Source organism: Anolis sagrei, chromosome 6 (genome assembly GCF_037176765.1).
Source record: "Anolis sagrei isolate rAnoSag1 chromosome 6, rAnoSag1.mat, whole genome shotgun sequence".
Classification (NCBI taxonomy): domain Eukaryota; kingdom Metazoa; phylum Chordata; class Lepidosauria; order Squamata; family Dactyloidae; genus Anolis; species Anolis sagrei.
This window is the reverse complement of record NC_090026.1, coordinates 80,480,893-80,498,001: the sequence shown is the minus strand read 5'-3', so window position 1 is coordinate 80,498,001 and position 17,109 is coordinate 80,480,893. Positions and strand designations below refer to the sequence as shown.

Below are 17,109 nucleotides of genomic sequence, written 5' to 3'. Positions count from 1 at the left end.
AGAAGGCACCACTATATTTTTGTTACTTTCTCTCACAACCAACTGCCTCATTATTTCATTCCTTCCAATATTTCACAGATGAAAACCAGGAGACATGTGGCTAAACAAAGCAGAGTGTGGGCAAGATGGCAAAGCTGTTTGTGCAGAAAGACCCACAAGATAGAAGAGGCTGTAACAGTTTACTTTTGCCTTAAGCTACAAAGAAGGCAAGGATTATCTACTTTCACGTTGCTGAGTCAATTGGAAACTAATTTTGCACTCTGAACCCAGTTTGCATCAACTGAAGTAAGTGGGAAGAGTCGATATAACACTATGTAACAAAATTTGGAAAAAAACTGTTCCTGGTTTGGAAGTGTTATTTCCTGTTTAAATGTGCGGTTCGTACTTTGAAAGTAGTTGTTATACTCCAGAAACTTCATTTTTGTGGCTGCCACAAAGTATTTTGAACTGATTGAGTCTCTATGAGATAGTCATTAAAAAACGATAGCCAAATGTGTTGTATGTTTTTTTGGGCAATATGGCCATGTTCTAGAGCAGTGGTTCTCAACCTGGGGTCCCCAGATGTTTTTGGCCTTCAACTCCCAGAAATCCTAACAGCTGCTAAACTGGCTGGGATTTCTGGGAGTTGTAGGCCAAAAATATCTGGGGATCCTAGGTTGAGAACCACTATTCTAGAGGCATTTTCTCCTGACGTTTCGCCTGCATCTATGGCAAGCATCCTCAGAGGTAGTGAGGTGAGGATGCTTGCCATAGATGCACATGAAACGTCAGGAGAAAATGCCTCTAGAACATGGCCATATAGCCCGAAAAAACCTACAACAACCCAGTGATTCCAGCCATGAAAGCCTTCGACAATATATAGCCAAATGTGCTGCAGGATGTTCTACAAAAATAGTTCAATACATTTTTCCATTCTTTTATGATGGACCCTATTACAAAATGTCATTTATAACCCTGGAACAAAAATTGTGTTACATAGTGTAATCTGGGAGATTTTAAAAGCAACTGGAAAATGGGAAATATGTGGATTAATTTGAATGCTTCCTGTCAAATGGGGATGCTTGGAGAATATGCTACATGAACAAAGCAATACAAAGATTTCTGTGCAGTCTTCGAACTCTACTCAAATTTCTGGAAACCTTCCAGGGCAGTATTTGGCACAGAAATATATATACAGAATTGAGCTAATATAATTTCCTTCAATGCCTATGGCTGTTCCCTATGAAATTCTGGGATTTTCAGTCTGGAGACACACTAGAGCTCTCTGGTGGAGAATTCTGAAAACAGCATTTCCAGGATTGCTGTGCTAAGGATGGAGCTGTGGCAGGATCACATTGCTGTAATTGTGTAGTGTGAGAAGACTCCTATCTCAACAGGAAAAATAATAACAAATGAATATGACTGCCATCTCTTGTTGAGAGAGGGGAACTGGAAAAACACATCATAAGACAAACCAGTTGTCTTTCTGAAGCAAAGTCAAATACTGTTTCAAAACTGGGCCAGGGCATTCAATCGTGGAGGACTATGTTTTTTCCTGAGAATGAAAAAGCAAAAAAAAGCCTCATTATGGAAACTGATCCAAACAGATATTCAAAAAACTAGAGATTTTTCTCATTTCAATCACACCTTTCCTTCGAAGTGAAGGACAGTGTGCCCCTTGATACCTACTGGGGTTTGGTTCCAGGATCCCCAGTAGATATCCAAATCCATTGATATTCAAGTCTTTGCCAGTGCGTATCTCTGAAAATATAGTGAACAACACCTAGTGTTCATTGGCTGTCTTCAATTGAAAGTATTATCTGGGGCCACCCCCTGCTTAGTTTCCAAGATCATACAGAATATCGTACCTTTAGGACACTTACTCAAGTAGCACAATATATTTTGAAGTTCAAAGGTGAGCATAGCAATCATTTTAAAATGCTAACACTTTTTTGCCCTAACTGTGTTGTCAATCCCCTTCCCAAAAGATATACTCAACATGATTTCAAAAATTATATATAAATTTTATTATATGTTTACCCTATATGAAGTTTCGTAGTATCAGAATATTAACATCTCCCCAGCCCATAATGGACTTCATTTCTAGTAGTCTGGCCCAGAAACTGCACATTCCAGAGAAGATTAATTAACCTTTCACCAATATAACTGAAAATGAAGAGGAAATATATAGTCCCCAAACCCAAAGAGCTTATGTACAAATTCAGGAGTTTTGCTCATGGTTTCAGAATTATACATCTCGGTCTCATTCAAAATAACTTATAACACTTAAATGGCTATAAGCCTTTGGGACCTCCACATATATGTTATATATATATTTAAAAACCTAAGATGTGCTGGAGCAGGAAATCATATCTGCACGTATTCAGTCCAGAATTTGTCTTTTGGAAAAACTTTAACAATATATTATGCTTGGGTGTGTCCCTCTGGGGCTTTTCCATGAGAGACAATACATTGCATTGAACTGATCACAGAATCATAGAGTTGGAAGAGACCTCATGGGCCATCCAGTCCAACCCCCTGCCAAGAAGCAGGAAAATCGCATTCAAAGCACTCCCAACAGGAGACCTTCCAGCCTCTTTTTAAAAACCTCCATAGAAGGAGCCTCCACCACACTCTGGGGCAGAGAGTTCCACTGCTAAACAGCTCTCACAGTCAGGAAGTTCTTCCTAATGTTCAGATGGAATCTCCTTTCTTGTAGTTTGAAGCCATTGTTTTGCATCCTAGTCTCCAGGGCAGTAGGAAACAAGCTTGCTCCCTCCTCCCTATGACTTTCTCTCTCATATTTACATGTACATGGCTATCATATCTCTCTCAGCATTCTCTTCTGAAGGCTAAACATTCCAAGCTCTTTAAGCCACTCCTCATAGGAATAAACTGCTAGCTGCAGGAAATCTGTTGACTGGAGGTTTGGCAGTTCAAAGCCGCTAGTCAGGGTGAGCTCCTGACTGTCAGCCCTATCTTCTGCCAATCTAGCAATTCAAAAGCATGCAATATAAGTAGATCAATAGGTACCGCCTCAGCGGGAAGGTTAAAGGGTGACTCATGACATGCAGATATGCAAAACATGCTGGCAACAGATCAGATATCTATAAATAACAGGCTCCTAGGCATGGAAAAAATGGAACAAGAGCACCTTCTCATGGTCAGAAGTTGAGCATCGCCTCCAGAAGCCAGAGATGAAAAAGAAGAAAACCTTTACCTCTGTCTGTGTTGTTTTATGTCGTTGTATAAAAAGCACTGAATGTTTGCCTCATATCTGTTCTGTAATCCACTTTGAGTCCCTCCAGGGAGATAGAGTGGAATATAAATAAAGTGTATTATTATTATTATTATTATTATTATTATTATTATTATTATTTGAAACACAACAAGATGAGTCCACAGAATTGGATCACACATCAGACACTTCCCAAGTGTCTAGGACTGTGTGATGTATCGGTGAATAATGTGTGCAGATCCCAGTATGGTGGCCTTCTGCAGCTGGCAGATGGTAATTTTGTCAGTGCCGATTGTGTTTAAGTGCAGGCCAAGGTCTTTAGGCACTGCACCCAGTGTGCCGATCACCACTGGGATTATTATTATTATTATTATTATTATTATTATTATTATTAACCTGGTCACACATATACTGCATCAACTAGTATATCATTCATGGAAGAATTTGCTATGAGACATCTACACAAGAATTGTTTCCAAATTGTTGTGGGAAATGGGAATCTTTAACAGATTATTTCTAGCATGAAAAAACCCACGTTTTTAATTACCCTACAGTGCAACGATGCCCAGAAAGCAATGATATCATGTGATAAGGCTGAGACAAAAGCACGACTAATGCATCACTATGATGATATAATAGCATTGTGTGATGACACCCTCTAATATGATCAAGTCAGGGTTTTCTTGTGGGGCTGGGGGAGGAGAAAGATACATGTGGAGAAATAGTGGAGGCAGCTGGGATGACAAAGAGTAGAAGGAGAAAGGGAAGAAGAGAGGGAGAAATAACGAAAGAGGGAAGAAGTCAAACATAGGTAGATTCTGTGAACATTTACACCATAACAGTTTCATGCATGATGCTGCCTCAGAACAGATTTGAAACAGATCCCTTCACAAATATTATAATTAATATAATCATCCAATTTTTTTAAAATTAATTTAAATATCCACCACCAATTTGGCAGTTCATTAAGAATTTCCTCTCCCTTATTCAGCTGTCACCAAATCCATTCTCCCCATAAGTTGACTCATAACCCCAAACAGCTTCAACATACATCTTCCTTACCCCACTGTCCGTTTTCATTTTTAATGTAAATGACAATATTTAATGGGAAATTGGTAAATAAAATCATTCCCAGCAGACACTGCGGTGTTCATCAAAAGTACGACCCTTTCTTTGCAGTTTAACTGCTTGCTATAAGCTTAGGAATATCATACTACTGATGTCCTAGGTATCTAGTGAAGATAGACATTTCTCATTTAGAAGTATTTTTCTTATTTTTGCACATATTTGTGAGCAGGTGGATAAACAGTTGATGTTTCCAAACTGGTATCATTTTTATTTTGGCACAGGAGCAACGTTCCCTGATTGTCCATCAGTGAAATGGCAGAACTCAAAATAATTTGAAAAAACCTGCTTAAGTTTGAAGTAAATGATAATTGCGCAGATACAAATTTACAACACATTAGAAATACAGTAAGTACTCTGGCCAGTTTTGTCAGGATCTTAAGAGGGGGACACAGCACCATCTTGTGGCAAATCAGATTATAACCTCCATTCCTTCATGTCATGTTGTTGTTGTTCATTCGTTCACTCGTCTCCGACTCTTCGTGACCTCATGGACCAGCCCACGCCAGAGCTCCCTGTCGGCCGTCACCACCCCCAGCTCCTTCAAGGTCAGTCCAGTCACTTCAAGGATGCCATCCATCCATCTTGCCCTTGGTCGGCCCCTCTTCCTTTTGCCTTCCACTTTCCCCAGCATGTTGCAGAGTTCTTAATTAAGGACAGGGCAATTCACATACATACATACACAACAACATACACACATGTGTCTGAAGTGCAACTACCCTCACTTTTAGCTAGTATTTGCCGTTGCGTGCTTTCAAATCATTTCTTGCTTTGAGACTCCTTTGGGAGAGATAAAGTGGGATATTAATGCAAATGATGGTGGTGGTGGTGTTAAAAAACCAAGTATGGATCATCGATGTTGCAATCTCAGGTGACAGCAGGATTGAAGAGAAACAAATGGAAAAGCTAACACGATACGAGGATTTAAATATCACACTGCAAAGACTCTGGCACAAGGCAGTAAAGGTGATCCCAGTGGTGACGGTACACTGGGTGCAGTGCCTAAAGACCTTGGCCTGCACTTAAACACAATCGGCTCTGACAAAATTACCATCTATCAACTGCAAAAGGCCAGCCTACTCAGATCTGCATGCATTTTTTGCCGGTACATCACATAGTCCTAGACACTTGTGAAGTGTCTGACGTGTGATCAAATAGAACACCCAGCATAGTAATCTTGTTTGCTGTGTACTAATCTTGTTGTGTTGCTGCTGCTGCTGCTGCTGCTGCTTCTTCTTCTTCTTCTTCTTTTTCTTCTCTTCTTCTTCTTCTTTTTCTTCTTCTTCTTCTTCTTCCTGGGTTGTTGTAGGTTTTTTCGGGCTATATGACCATGTTCTAGAGGCACTTTCTCCTGATGTTTCGCCTGCATCTATGGCAAGCATCCTCAGATGTAGTGAGATCAGACCTCACTATCTCTGAGGATGTTTGCCATAGATGCAGGTCAGGAGATAATGCCTCTAGAACATGGCCATATAGGCCGAAAAAAACTACAACTACCCAGTGATTCAGGCAATGAAAGCCTTCAACAATACAATAATAATTCCCCCCATCAGGTGCTGCCTTGTTGTCAGCAGGGGAGCTTAACTGCTTCTATGCTATTGAGAGCTGTTCTGCTGGTAGTGCAAACTACCAGTAGGTTCAACCAAGCCAGAGTGGTCACAGCTGAGAAGGAGAACTAAGTGCACCAAACCCTAAAGAAGTCTATACTGGCTTGGTCATCTCCCAGGATAATAAGAAACATGGTGAGTGCTTCTCCTGCGCACCTGCTGACAAACGGGCTGCAGGAACCAGGACCCACTGCTGTACCAGGTCATGGGCCTATAGGGCAACTGGAAGCAAAACAACTGCAAAAGGGGAAGAAAATTTCAATGTCACAGAATCGAACTGTCATGAGCTGCTATTATAGATCAGAAACTACTCTGGGACTTTCAAATTCAGACTGACAGAGTTTTGGAGCACAGTACTCCTGGTCTCATGATTGTGGGGGAAAAACAAAGTATGGATTGTTGATGTTGCAATCCTAGGCAACAGTAGAATTTATGAGAAGCAACTAGAAAAGCTTATATAATATGAGGATTTAAAGACTGAACTGTGAAGACTCTGGCGCAAGTCAGTAAAGGTGGTCCCAGAGGTGATCAGCACACTAGGTACAGTGTCTAAAGACCTTGGCCTGCACTTGAAAACAATTGGTGCTGACAAAATTACCATCTATCAGCTGCAAAAGGCCACCCTACACACATTATTTGCTGATATATCACACAGTCCTAGACACTTGGGAAGTGTCCAGCATGTGATCTAATACAAAAGCCAGCACAGTGATTTTATTGATGTTTACTAATCTTGTGCATCAGATGATGATAATGATGATGGTAGTAGTAGTAGTTGTTGTAGTATTAATGGTAACAGTAAGGTAAGCCTATCACTGGGTTTTCTGGGGCTGAGTGCATGTAGGCAACAAAAGGTGAAACTGGAAGTTTTGGGTATTGCATTTCGCCTACTCCTTATAGAAACTTCTGAAATAGGTTCCTAGCATACATATGTTGCAACTAGGAAAAAAAGTGAACAAATTTGGTAGAAAGGGGATACAGGAGAGAAAAAAGGATTGATTCAGATCAGTTCCACCTTGAACCAAAAACCATGAACCTTACTGAAATTTCTAGAAGGGTGGCAATCTGAAACAAAAGCAAGATAACTGTGCAGCACAAGTTTTCATGGGCTATACTCCATTAGATATGCACACTATTATCCAGAATTTTAAATATGTAGGTATTACATATGGTTGTGGGTCTAACTGCCATGAGCTGAAGTCAGAGGGAAATGAAATTCAGGGAAACCCACCCATGAAAAATTGTCAGACCTTCTTCTGGCTAATGAATCGGATGAAATTATGTCTTTGCCAATAGATTTCCTGCCAATAAACAAAGAGTGGAAAATTTCTGGAGGCTCTTCTCTCCCACGCTGGTTCTTGCTATTTTGATCATGTAGCCTTTTATTTGTAGATACAATTCTGTTTTTCAGTTGTAAGCTATCTTGATTTGATTTAATGAACAAATAAGACTAGTTCTCAGGAAATGTTTCTTGGTAGATTTCTCATGAGACCACTAACAAAATGTCTTTTTTGTTGACATTGTATTTCCAAAGTCAAGCCATGGTCTAGTGGATTACTTAGACATTTCGGACACATGCATACTATATAAAACTATGCTATGTTTATCAATATCTCAAACTGCAATGTTTGAAGGAGCTTGTATTTCAGTTACCAAAATACTGGAGAGTTGCGAAGAACTGGCACTTAGCTTTGTTGTGAGTTTAGTGGGCCAGATCTTATTCATAGGCCTTCCCCAAAATAATCATTTTCTACAATAGATTGTAGCTAAAATACCTACAGGGCAAAATGTAGGTCTGTGACTCTACCAACTTTTCTTCTGTACCATTTTTAAACATCTTTGCTTGATGATCAAGCCTGTGAAACTTCAAAAGCTTGTAGTGTCGATTTTGTGTTTGTAATTGGCCCCATAAACCTATCGCTATTTTGTGGATTTTACTGTTTTTCACTGCATGGTGAACATGGCCACCCCTGAATATGTTTATAGATTTCATGAGGCTAGAAAGCTTGTCGCTTCAGAAGTGGAAACTGAGAAAAAACCAAGTCATTTAGCTCTAACAATATGCTATTTCACACAGAGAGGCATATGGTTGAAAATAATTTACTCAAAGCAGCTTTCTACACTTCACTATTGCATAGGTCTCAGTAGGACCACTAACCATCTCTTAAAAGGACAGGAACTTAAAACAAGGGTAGAGTAGGGAGGTGTGGAATCAGAATCAATTCTGGAGTTAAGAGTCAATTTAAAAACTCTGCATCCAGCTTCAAAGTAAAACTTGACAAAATATAATATCTCATCCTATAACTTTAAAAATCAAATACATATGTTCATTCAGTCTAGGTTTTCTGGTCAGTCATGTTGTGGTTGTAAAGTGTGATCACAAAGCTAAAGCTAGTGTGCCAACTATGCCCATTCCTGGAGAAATCTGGTCTGGCCACTGTGGTACGTGCCTTGGTTACATCCCAGTTGGACTACGCTCTACTGGGGATGGCCTTCTCTCTGTCCCACCACCCGCTTAAGTGCATTTGGTGGAACATAGGAGACGGCCTTTTTGGTGGCTGCTCCCAGACTGTGGAACTCCTTCCCAAGAGAGACCAGGATGGCCCCATCCCTGCTGACCTTTCTCTGCCAGCAGACATGCTGCTGAGGAGGTTGTGGGTGAGATTTTTTGGGGTGGGGAAGGTGCATTTTAAAATCCACTTTAATAGTATTAATTGTATTTTTAACCTAACACACACAGGGTTTTTTTTTGTGTGTGTGTGTGTTTTGTTTTAAATCAGTGTAGCTGTTAGCTGCCTTGTGTCCCCTTTTATAAAGTAAGCAATAACAATAATGTAATACGATACTAATCAATATAAATCTATATCAAGGGATCAGTCAGTCATAAATGGGTGTTGGTGTCATCGGTTTAGTGTACCAATTCCACATATTGCTTAAAACAAGGTTGGTATTATCTAGCAACCAAGTAGCAGCAAACTTCCTGACCATGAGAGCCCTTCAACAGAGGAACTCTCTGCCTCGGAATGTAGTGGAAGCTCCTTCTTTAGAGGCTTTTAAACAGAGGATGAATGGCCACCTGTCAGGGGTACTTTGATTGTGCTTTTCCTGCATGGCAGGGGGTTACACTAGATGGCCTACATGGTCTCTTCCATGATTCTATGTGGGATGCGTTACAGAAATGGGGCCACCTGCTCTCAACCGCAGAGATTCACTAAGGGACATTATCTCATATGCCCAGGGTCATTTGTATTAAATGTTCAAATTAACAATGAAGAGCCTATTTATTAGGGCATCAGTACAATTTAAGTAAATTAAGAACATAGGAATCTGATTTATATCAAGTCAGACTACTGGTCCATCTATCTACACTCCCTGGCAGTAGCTCTCCAGTTTCAGATAGGATCTTTCCAGCCCTGTGGGGGAACAAATTTGAAATTTCTATGTCTTAAAACTTACCCACGGTTAATGCCAAGTTCTATTAACACTAATACGTGCAACATTTTAGTGATTTTGGTTAAAAAAAAGAACATTATAGAAAAAGGACTAGATTTTAACTGGTATGGTTTAAGCAGCCTCATGAAGTATCATTTTTTTGTGTTGTTGAAGGCTTTCGTGGCCGGAATCACTGGGTAGCTGTGAGTTTTTCAGGTTGTATGGCCATTTTCGTGTTCTCTCCTGACATTTCACCCAAATCCTCAGGTTCTGAGGTTTGTTGGAAACTAAGCAAATGAGGTTTATATATCTGTGGAATGTCCAGGGAGGAAGAAAGAACTCTTGTCTGTTTGAGGCAGATGTCAATGTTGCATTTGGCCACCTTGATTAGCATTGAATGTCCTTGAAGCTTCAAAGCTTTTTTGTTCAAACAAGGATTCCCTTTTTCATCAGTTTTGGAGGCAGCACATTTTTCTGGCCAGAAGTGTACAGTGGGGGGAAAATCCAAACTAAACTGTACAACTATGGTTCAATAATGCTTCTATTAGCCTGCTAGGCAGAGTATGTTTTAATTTCAAAACAAAAATAGCAGAAAGGGGAGCTAAAGACATGTTAGCCATAACTGGCTAAAACTTATTTGATAATTAGCATGCCATCAACAATTTTAGTCAGTGTTCAACTTTTCCAGGTAAATTACCAAAAGAAAAAAAATCAGAACTCATTGTCATACTAGCTGTAACCAAACTGAAGTTTATTTTCTGACAGTTTATGCTTTCTTGGCAGGAGCAGGAGCAGAAGCCTTCTGGAGCTTCTTTATTTCATGCTTGATGATCCTGTTTCGCTGTAAGAACAAAAGTCATTGAAAATTATTAGCAAGGAAAATTATATTTCTAATTAGTCACAAGTAAACAACTGGGGGGGGGGTGTTGCATTTTAACCTGGTTTATTTGTTTTGAAATGTAGTCAAAACTTCCAACTTTCATGTTATAGAAGTTTAGCTTCTTATTTTGGGTGTACAAAAACATTATAGATAAAAGAGCATACCAAGTGAGAAAACCTTTATCTAGTTAAAATATACTTTCTTAGCCTCTCAGATAAAATCTAGCTTCTCAGCCTCTCAGAATGTAATATACAAATCTAAGAGTTTATTTATTTATTTATAAAAAATAAAACCTCCAAAACACCAGAATGTAAACAACATTATTAAAACTGCCTTGATACAAATACAAGAGCCTGGGAAAATTCAGTCTTGCCCAGGAACATAGCAATATTAATATTAAAGAACTCCCCTGGGGGGAAAACATTCTATAACAGGAATACTACATTTTAAACTACATTTTTACTGATCATCAGAAGGATGAAATTTGAAAACACAAAAATGTAAAGTACCTCAGATAATCACCTTAAAATAAAAAATCAAGATGATATCATAAAATTGATCTTACCTAGAATATAAAGCTAGATTGCAGCACATCTACACTGTTTTGGAAAAAAAACAGTAGTTACACACAAGTTACTTACCATTTTCTTCGCCTTCATAACCTTGTAGCGATCAAAATCTGACATCTTGGCTTTCTGTAGAAACATTTCCCAGAATGAACATTAGTTTTGTTCACACTGTCTGGCTGTTTTGAATCCAATAAAGTATCATCACTCCTTTTATAAAGGCATCCTTAAATAAATGCACTACATGCTTATCTCGTTCACTTAATGACTACTAGGACTGTGCCACGATTCAATATAGTGTTTTCATTATTTTGCCTTTTATTAATTATTTTTTAAAAAACATGTGTGTGTGCATCCCAAGTCACCAATCAATTTAGGTGACCCCATGAATTTCATAGTTTTCTTAAGCAAGGAATAATCAGGTTGTTTTGCCAGTTCCTTCTTCCGAAATATAGCTATGAGGAGCTGGTAATTTACAATCTGTTTTAACAAAATCTTATTTCTGATGTCCAGCATCAGCATCACTTATGTAACAAATAGACAAGAAGTATCTGCAGAACAGAGAATTCCACTGATGGAAGTACAAAAAGGAAAGGGAAAAGCCCTTAAAGGATGAACCCACTATAACAAAGCACTGAGGTAAACTCATGTTCAATTATAACAGAAAGCTGATGGGGAGTTTTTAATCCTGAAGGGAACAGCTGGTTAACTGGAACCATGAATATGGACTGATGTAGATTCCACTATGCCTTTGCTGCTAAGACGTTACATCTAATTGCCTGGGTCCCAATTTAATTCAACATGTTGTCCAGTTTATGATACTTTGAAAACATACCTTTTCTCTGGCCTCAATTTTTTGTGCCCATCTGGTAGCTTTCCACTTTTCATTAATGTTTTCCTTCTCCCAAGCAATCCGCACATATTTTTGACGGGCACTAGATTTAAGCACACACAAATACATGTTACTGTAACATTACTTGAGATTTCATTTATAAATGGTTCTTTACTAACATCATCTATACTACATCCCACCCCATGCTATTTAGAATTCTAGATCATTTAATTTTAAGCAATCAGCAAATTATAGATTCTATTATTATCCATACCCTTCAAAAAGTTCCTAAATGTTAGGTGCCACATACAATCTTCATACACACCTTACAAACAGTGATTATGCAACATATCACACTAAACTATAGTTTGATATCATCTGCCTTAATATAAATATGCCATTGGAACAAGTTTCAGTGACTCTCATTATTGCATGTTGGACTTTTGTCCTTGTACCACAGTGATTTGCTATGCTACCTATTTGAGCATGTGCTGAATGTTTCAAGACTACCTAAAGTTCTAATATAAACATGTATTTCAGGCAACATTCTCCATGTTAGGACTCAGTATCATTCCAGTTCCAATTCCACGTTAATTATATTTTCCTGCATAGGCTTTAAATTTGTGATTGTCACTGTGTGCCTTCAAGTTGTTTCCAACTTGTGGCAAGTCTATGGTGACCCTTCCAAGGGGTTTTCTTGGCAAGATTTGTTCACAGTTTACCTTTGCCTACTGCATATATATATATATAACAGTATTTCAGAAGACATTACAAGTTTTAACAATTTAGAGTACAGGAGAGTCTTTTATGCTATTATTCCCACAAATCTTTCAGCCAATATGAAAATGGATAAATTCTACATCCACAACAATGTAAGCTATTTCCACGTTAATTCAACTTTAGAAACAGGGATTACAAACTACAAGGATAAACAACCTGTGGGGAAACTTGATAACAAAGTCAGTCAGCTGCATGCACTTGAAAGGCATGGCTTGTCTTCTGACACCAGTGCAGGGACCATCTACAAGTGCCTAAAGGAAGGAGGAAAATAATTAGTTTTCACAACAGTTCCAAGGATTAAAAGGTGAGCACTGGATTAATCTTCCATCTCCACCTTCAGCTTTTATTCTTATATGATATAAAATAATAACAGGTAAAAGTCTTCTTGAAAGCTTGCCCGCTCCAGATAAAATTCCAGCCAGAAATCAAGAAAAAGCAATGTTAACATTTCAGCACTAAGATGGTAACTACAAAAGTTAACTGTTGAATACGATGACTTTATGGATTTCATGTTAGTTTCTTAAACAAGGAATTGGTCATTTACAACTATCTTCCTCTGAATAAAGCCTACAACTGGCAGTCCCTCTAGTACTAACTAGGTCGAACCCAATTTCACTTTCAAGACAATATGATACAATCTGAGTATTAGTATGACAAAGCTATCCCCCCTCCCCCCCTTGGCGATTCACGGAATGTAAGGATGTACTGCTTGTATTATCTGCATTCTCTTTCTGATCAAGTTTGGGGTGGTGATCCACAATTTAGAGCTGCATAAATGCAGCCTTGTAATATGTTCACAAAAGTCTGCAAGTTTTACTGGCCAGTTATATGCATGAAATCCAAGATGCTAACTTCTTGGAATTTTTTTTTACTACCCTGTCTTTTTCTATCAGAAAGAAATAGACGAGACAACCCTTTATGATGGCTGTTGATGAAGACTTTCCTTTTGTTGAAACTTGCAGGGAAATCAATCCAGACAGAAAAGAAGGCTACTTATTTCCCTTTATCGAATCAGTTCTGAACTCTTACAAAAATGATGGAATACATAGCTATACTAGAGGCATACAGCAAGTATTCAAACTTACCCTATTCTGATCAATAACATCTACAATTGCAACCAACTTGCCCGCATGTGGTCCAAAGGAAATGTAGGCGACTCGGCCAATCTCAACGTAGCGCTTGAACACCTTTATAGGAAAGAAAATCATTATAATATCTCACAAAGATTAATTTAGGGATGATCTTAGTGTTGATCATACCACCATTTCAGAATAGTAAAACAGAAGACAATGCATATTGGCTAGAATGGGGATATGTGCCAAGGAGGCACTCAAGAAATTCACCTTAACAAATTATCTCTGCCTAAGAATTCCACTGTAGCTGAAGCTCAGGATGCGGAACCTTTGCAGTTCTATTAACCAGTGACTCCCAGAATACCTTTGAGTCAGACCAAAACCATGAGAAAGTGTGGCATTTGATCCAACCCTTCTACAGAGTACAATTCCATCAATAATCTGTTACTGGTCTGGTTTTCTGATTTCAGACCAGTTACTGAAAGCAGGAAACCAGACCAGTTAGGGAGGAAATAGCCAGACTTTCTTTACCTTGCCTCATCACACATTATCCTTCTCAAGCAATTAAAAAGTGCACAAACCATCAATAAACAGAATTGTTTTCACAATCCTTATTTATTTTGTGTCAAAAGCATTACTTAAAGAAGTATAAAACTTATAAAAACAGAGGGAACACAAGCGGTTAAATAGTTTTTGACCAAAAAACAGGCAACAGCGACCGCATTGTCTGTAGCTTTAAACAATTCTTCCTCTGTGCATGAGGCAGGGCATTGTGGACAAGCATACAGATGCAGAGTTGTTTGTTCTGCTCCACAGTTGCACAAAGTGGAAGATTCTTCTAGATCAGTGGTTCTCAACCTGGGGTCCCCAGATGTTTTTGGCCTACAACTCCCAGAAATCCCAGCCAGTTTACCAGCTGTTAGGATTTCTGGGAGTTGAAAGCCAAAAACATCTGGGGACCCCAGGTTGAGAACCACTGTTCTAGATAGTGCCATTTTACCATTGTCTTTGGATCTGCCCATTCTGCTTCTGAGTCTGTTCACGAACTTCCAAGTTGCCCATCCTTATAAATCTGCTTGTGTCTTATTTAGGTAATCTATTGCAATACATATACAAAGAGCTTTTTACAAGTAGAAAAAAAATCCTATTTTAAGTCCACATACAAAATTGAAAACATGGAGATGGGTAGCTTTGTTTTCCAATATGTATGCAATGGGAGGCTTGAGACAGAAACCTACGTTTTGAAAAGGGGGTTCTGAGAAAGGGAGGAGGTGGTCTTGAAGTCATGTGATGGTTTACAGTCCTAAACCCCAAATCCAGCAGATTATTAGAAATAGGGCTGTGTCATTCATATATATGGCACAGAGATCGGAAGAGGCATTGTGTTGAAGAGATAAGAGACCTACAGGGAGGGAAAGATGTGCTGAAAGGCAGCCATAGAGCTATTCTGGTGCTTGAACCACAATTTGAACCCATGCCTTCCTACAACTGGCTTGGCGAAGGGGCTTTCCTCGGGCCCCGATTACTGCCTGAACCTGTATATATGACAATGCAGACTAAGGCCTAGCGAGAAACGTGGCTGGCGCAGGGCAAGGCCTCATAACGCCTTTCACCGCCAGCAGAAGAGTTACTTCTGGGAGTGGAAGCCCTTCGCGCTCTGCCCACCCCACCAGACACAATGGCCAATGCAAGAAAGTTCCTTTTCCAACCCCTGAGCTTCAGAAACTGTTGAGAGTTCTCATTCTGACGTTACATTGTAATTATTGTGTTTCTGTAAGTACATTTTCTTCGTCCCTGACAGAGGCAAGGCCCCTCCGCCTAGTTCTTCCCTCTTCCCATCCACGGAGACCCACTCCTCAACTCGCTGCCACCAGAGGCCCACTTCTGTCCTCCTCCTCCTCCCGCCCCACTCCTTCAACTACTCTTCGTCCTCCTCTCATACTCCCTTCAGGAGAGCCCCACAAATTAGGCCTCAGCCACGCCGCCGCGCTCACCATGATGGACGCCGCGCGAGCCGACGGAAAAAGAGAAAGAGCGGCTTCCGGTTGCCTCGCGATACCTCTGCCACTAACTCGACGGCGCAGGCGCAAAGGAGGGAGAGGCGGCGAGACCGCCTTCGTTAACGTCGCGAGACATTACCCGCGAGGCGCATGCGCAGGCGGGAAAAGGGAACCTGGCTAATACGCATGCGTCCTAGCATTGCGGCGGTCACTGAAGAGCTTCAGTTATACGAGGCGCATGCGTGGGAAGCATTCTGTACGTGTTGAGAAGGATAGCCGGGATCGGGAAGGTTGGCTTCCCTGGAGTACAATTCCCAGAGACGCGGTGAAACGTGCTGAGTAGGGTATTCTGACTCAGTTGTCGTCAAAAGAGCATGTTTCTAAACTGACCAAATGGTAGCGCTCTAACCATGGCCTTCTAGTCAGGTTCGACTTCTGGTGCCTCAGGAAGAGAGGCCTCCAAGTCACTCTCCTCAGCGGCTCCGCTCAGGCCTTGCAAATATGGGAAATCCATAGCTTTCTTGAATGAGTCTTATTGCCCACATGTAACATGGCCTTCCAGTTCTACTGCTTTCTACTTGACTAAGGACCAGAGTCTTTTTAGTGAACCATATTGTGTCATGATGTGACCAAAGTAGGACAGTCTGTGGTTCGTTATCTTGGCTTCTAGGGAAGATTCAGGACTCGTTTGGTTTATTTCCCATTTATTTGTGTTTGGCAGGCCACAGTATGCATAGAAATTCTCCACCACCACATTACAATTGGATTGATTTGTAACTTTCTTCACTGTCCAGCTTTCACAGCTGCACATAGGAATGGGAAATACAATAGTATGGACCAGAGATTTTCAGCCTGGGAGTCGGGATCCCTGGGAGGGTCGGGAGAGGGTGTCAGAGGGGTTGCCAAAGACGATCAGAAAACACAGTATTTTCCGTTGATCGTTGGGATTCTGTGTGGGAAGTTTGGCTCAGTTCTATTCTTTGTGGGGTTCAGAATGCTCTTTTAATTGTAGGTGAACTATAGTTCACATTTGGTCACATTTGGGCATATTGAGTATTTGCACCAAGATTGACCAGATCCATCATTGTTTGAGTCCACAGTGCTCTCTGGATGTAGGTGAGCTACAACTCCAAAACTCAAGGTCAATACCCACCAAACCCTTCCAGTATTTTGTGTTGGTCATGGGAGTTCTATATGCCAAGTTTGGTTCAATTCCATAATTGGTAGAGTTCAGTCTTTGATTGTAGGTGAACTATAAATTCCAACAACAGCAACTCCCAAATGACAAAATGAACACACACACACCCACCAGTATTCAAATTTGAGCATATTGGGTATTTGTGCCAAATTTAGTCCAGTGAATGAAAATGCACCTTGCATATTTACAATTCATAACAGTAGCAAAATTATTGTTATAAAGCAGCAATGAAAATAATTTTATGGTTGGAGGTCATCACAACATGAGGAACTGCATTAAGGGGTCACGCCATTAGGAAGGTTGAAAACCACAGAAATAGACCATCCTAAATTTGGTATTCAATGACATATTTTGACACTTCAGGATCTTCACAGCTGTCCTTCAGAGTGCAGGCAGTCC

General features: G+C 40.0%; 1 protein-coding gene across 1 annotated transcript; it reads right to left on the bottom strand.

The window, feature by feature from the left end:
- Positions 1-10,111: 10,111 nt before the first annotated feature.
- RPL14 (ribosomal protein L14) lies at positions 10,112-15,613 on the bottom strand. Its single transcript, XM_060781849.2, has 6 exons — positions 15,507-15,613; positions 13,525-13,626; positions 12,596-12,690; positions 11,663-11,762; positions 10,903-10,956; positions 10,112-10,222 (listed from the first exon to the last, which is right to left on the bottom strand). Exons 1-6 carry the CDS (start codon positions 15,507-15,509, stop codon positions 10,148-10,150), a joined length of 429 nt encoding a protein of 142 aa, XP_060637832.1. The 5' UTR covers positions 15,510-15,613; the 3' UTR covers positions 10,112-10,147.
- Between the last annotated feature and the right edge of the window lie 1,496 nt (positions 15,614-17,109).

Bases quoted from the DNA above. Each gene is read 5' to 3' on its own strand.
- RPL14 (XM_060781849.2), bottom strand. The intron at 12,691-13,524 runs GTAAGTTTGAAT...TCCTTCCTTTAG, and splicing joins ATGTTATTGATCAGAATAGG to GCACTTGTAGATGGTCCCTG. The intron at 10,223-10,902 runs GTAAGTAACTTG...TTGTTCTTACAG, and splicing joins TTATGAAGGCGAAGAAAATG to CGAAACAGGATCATCAAGCA.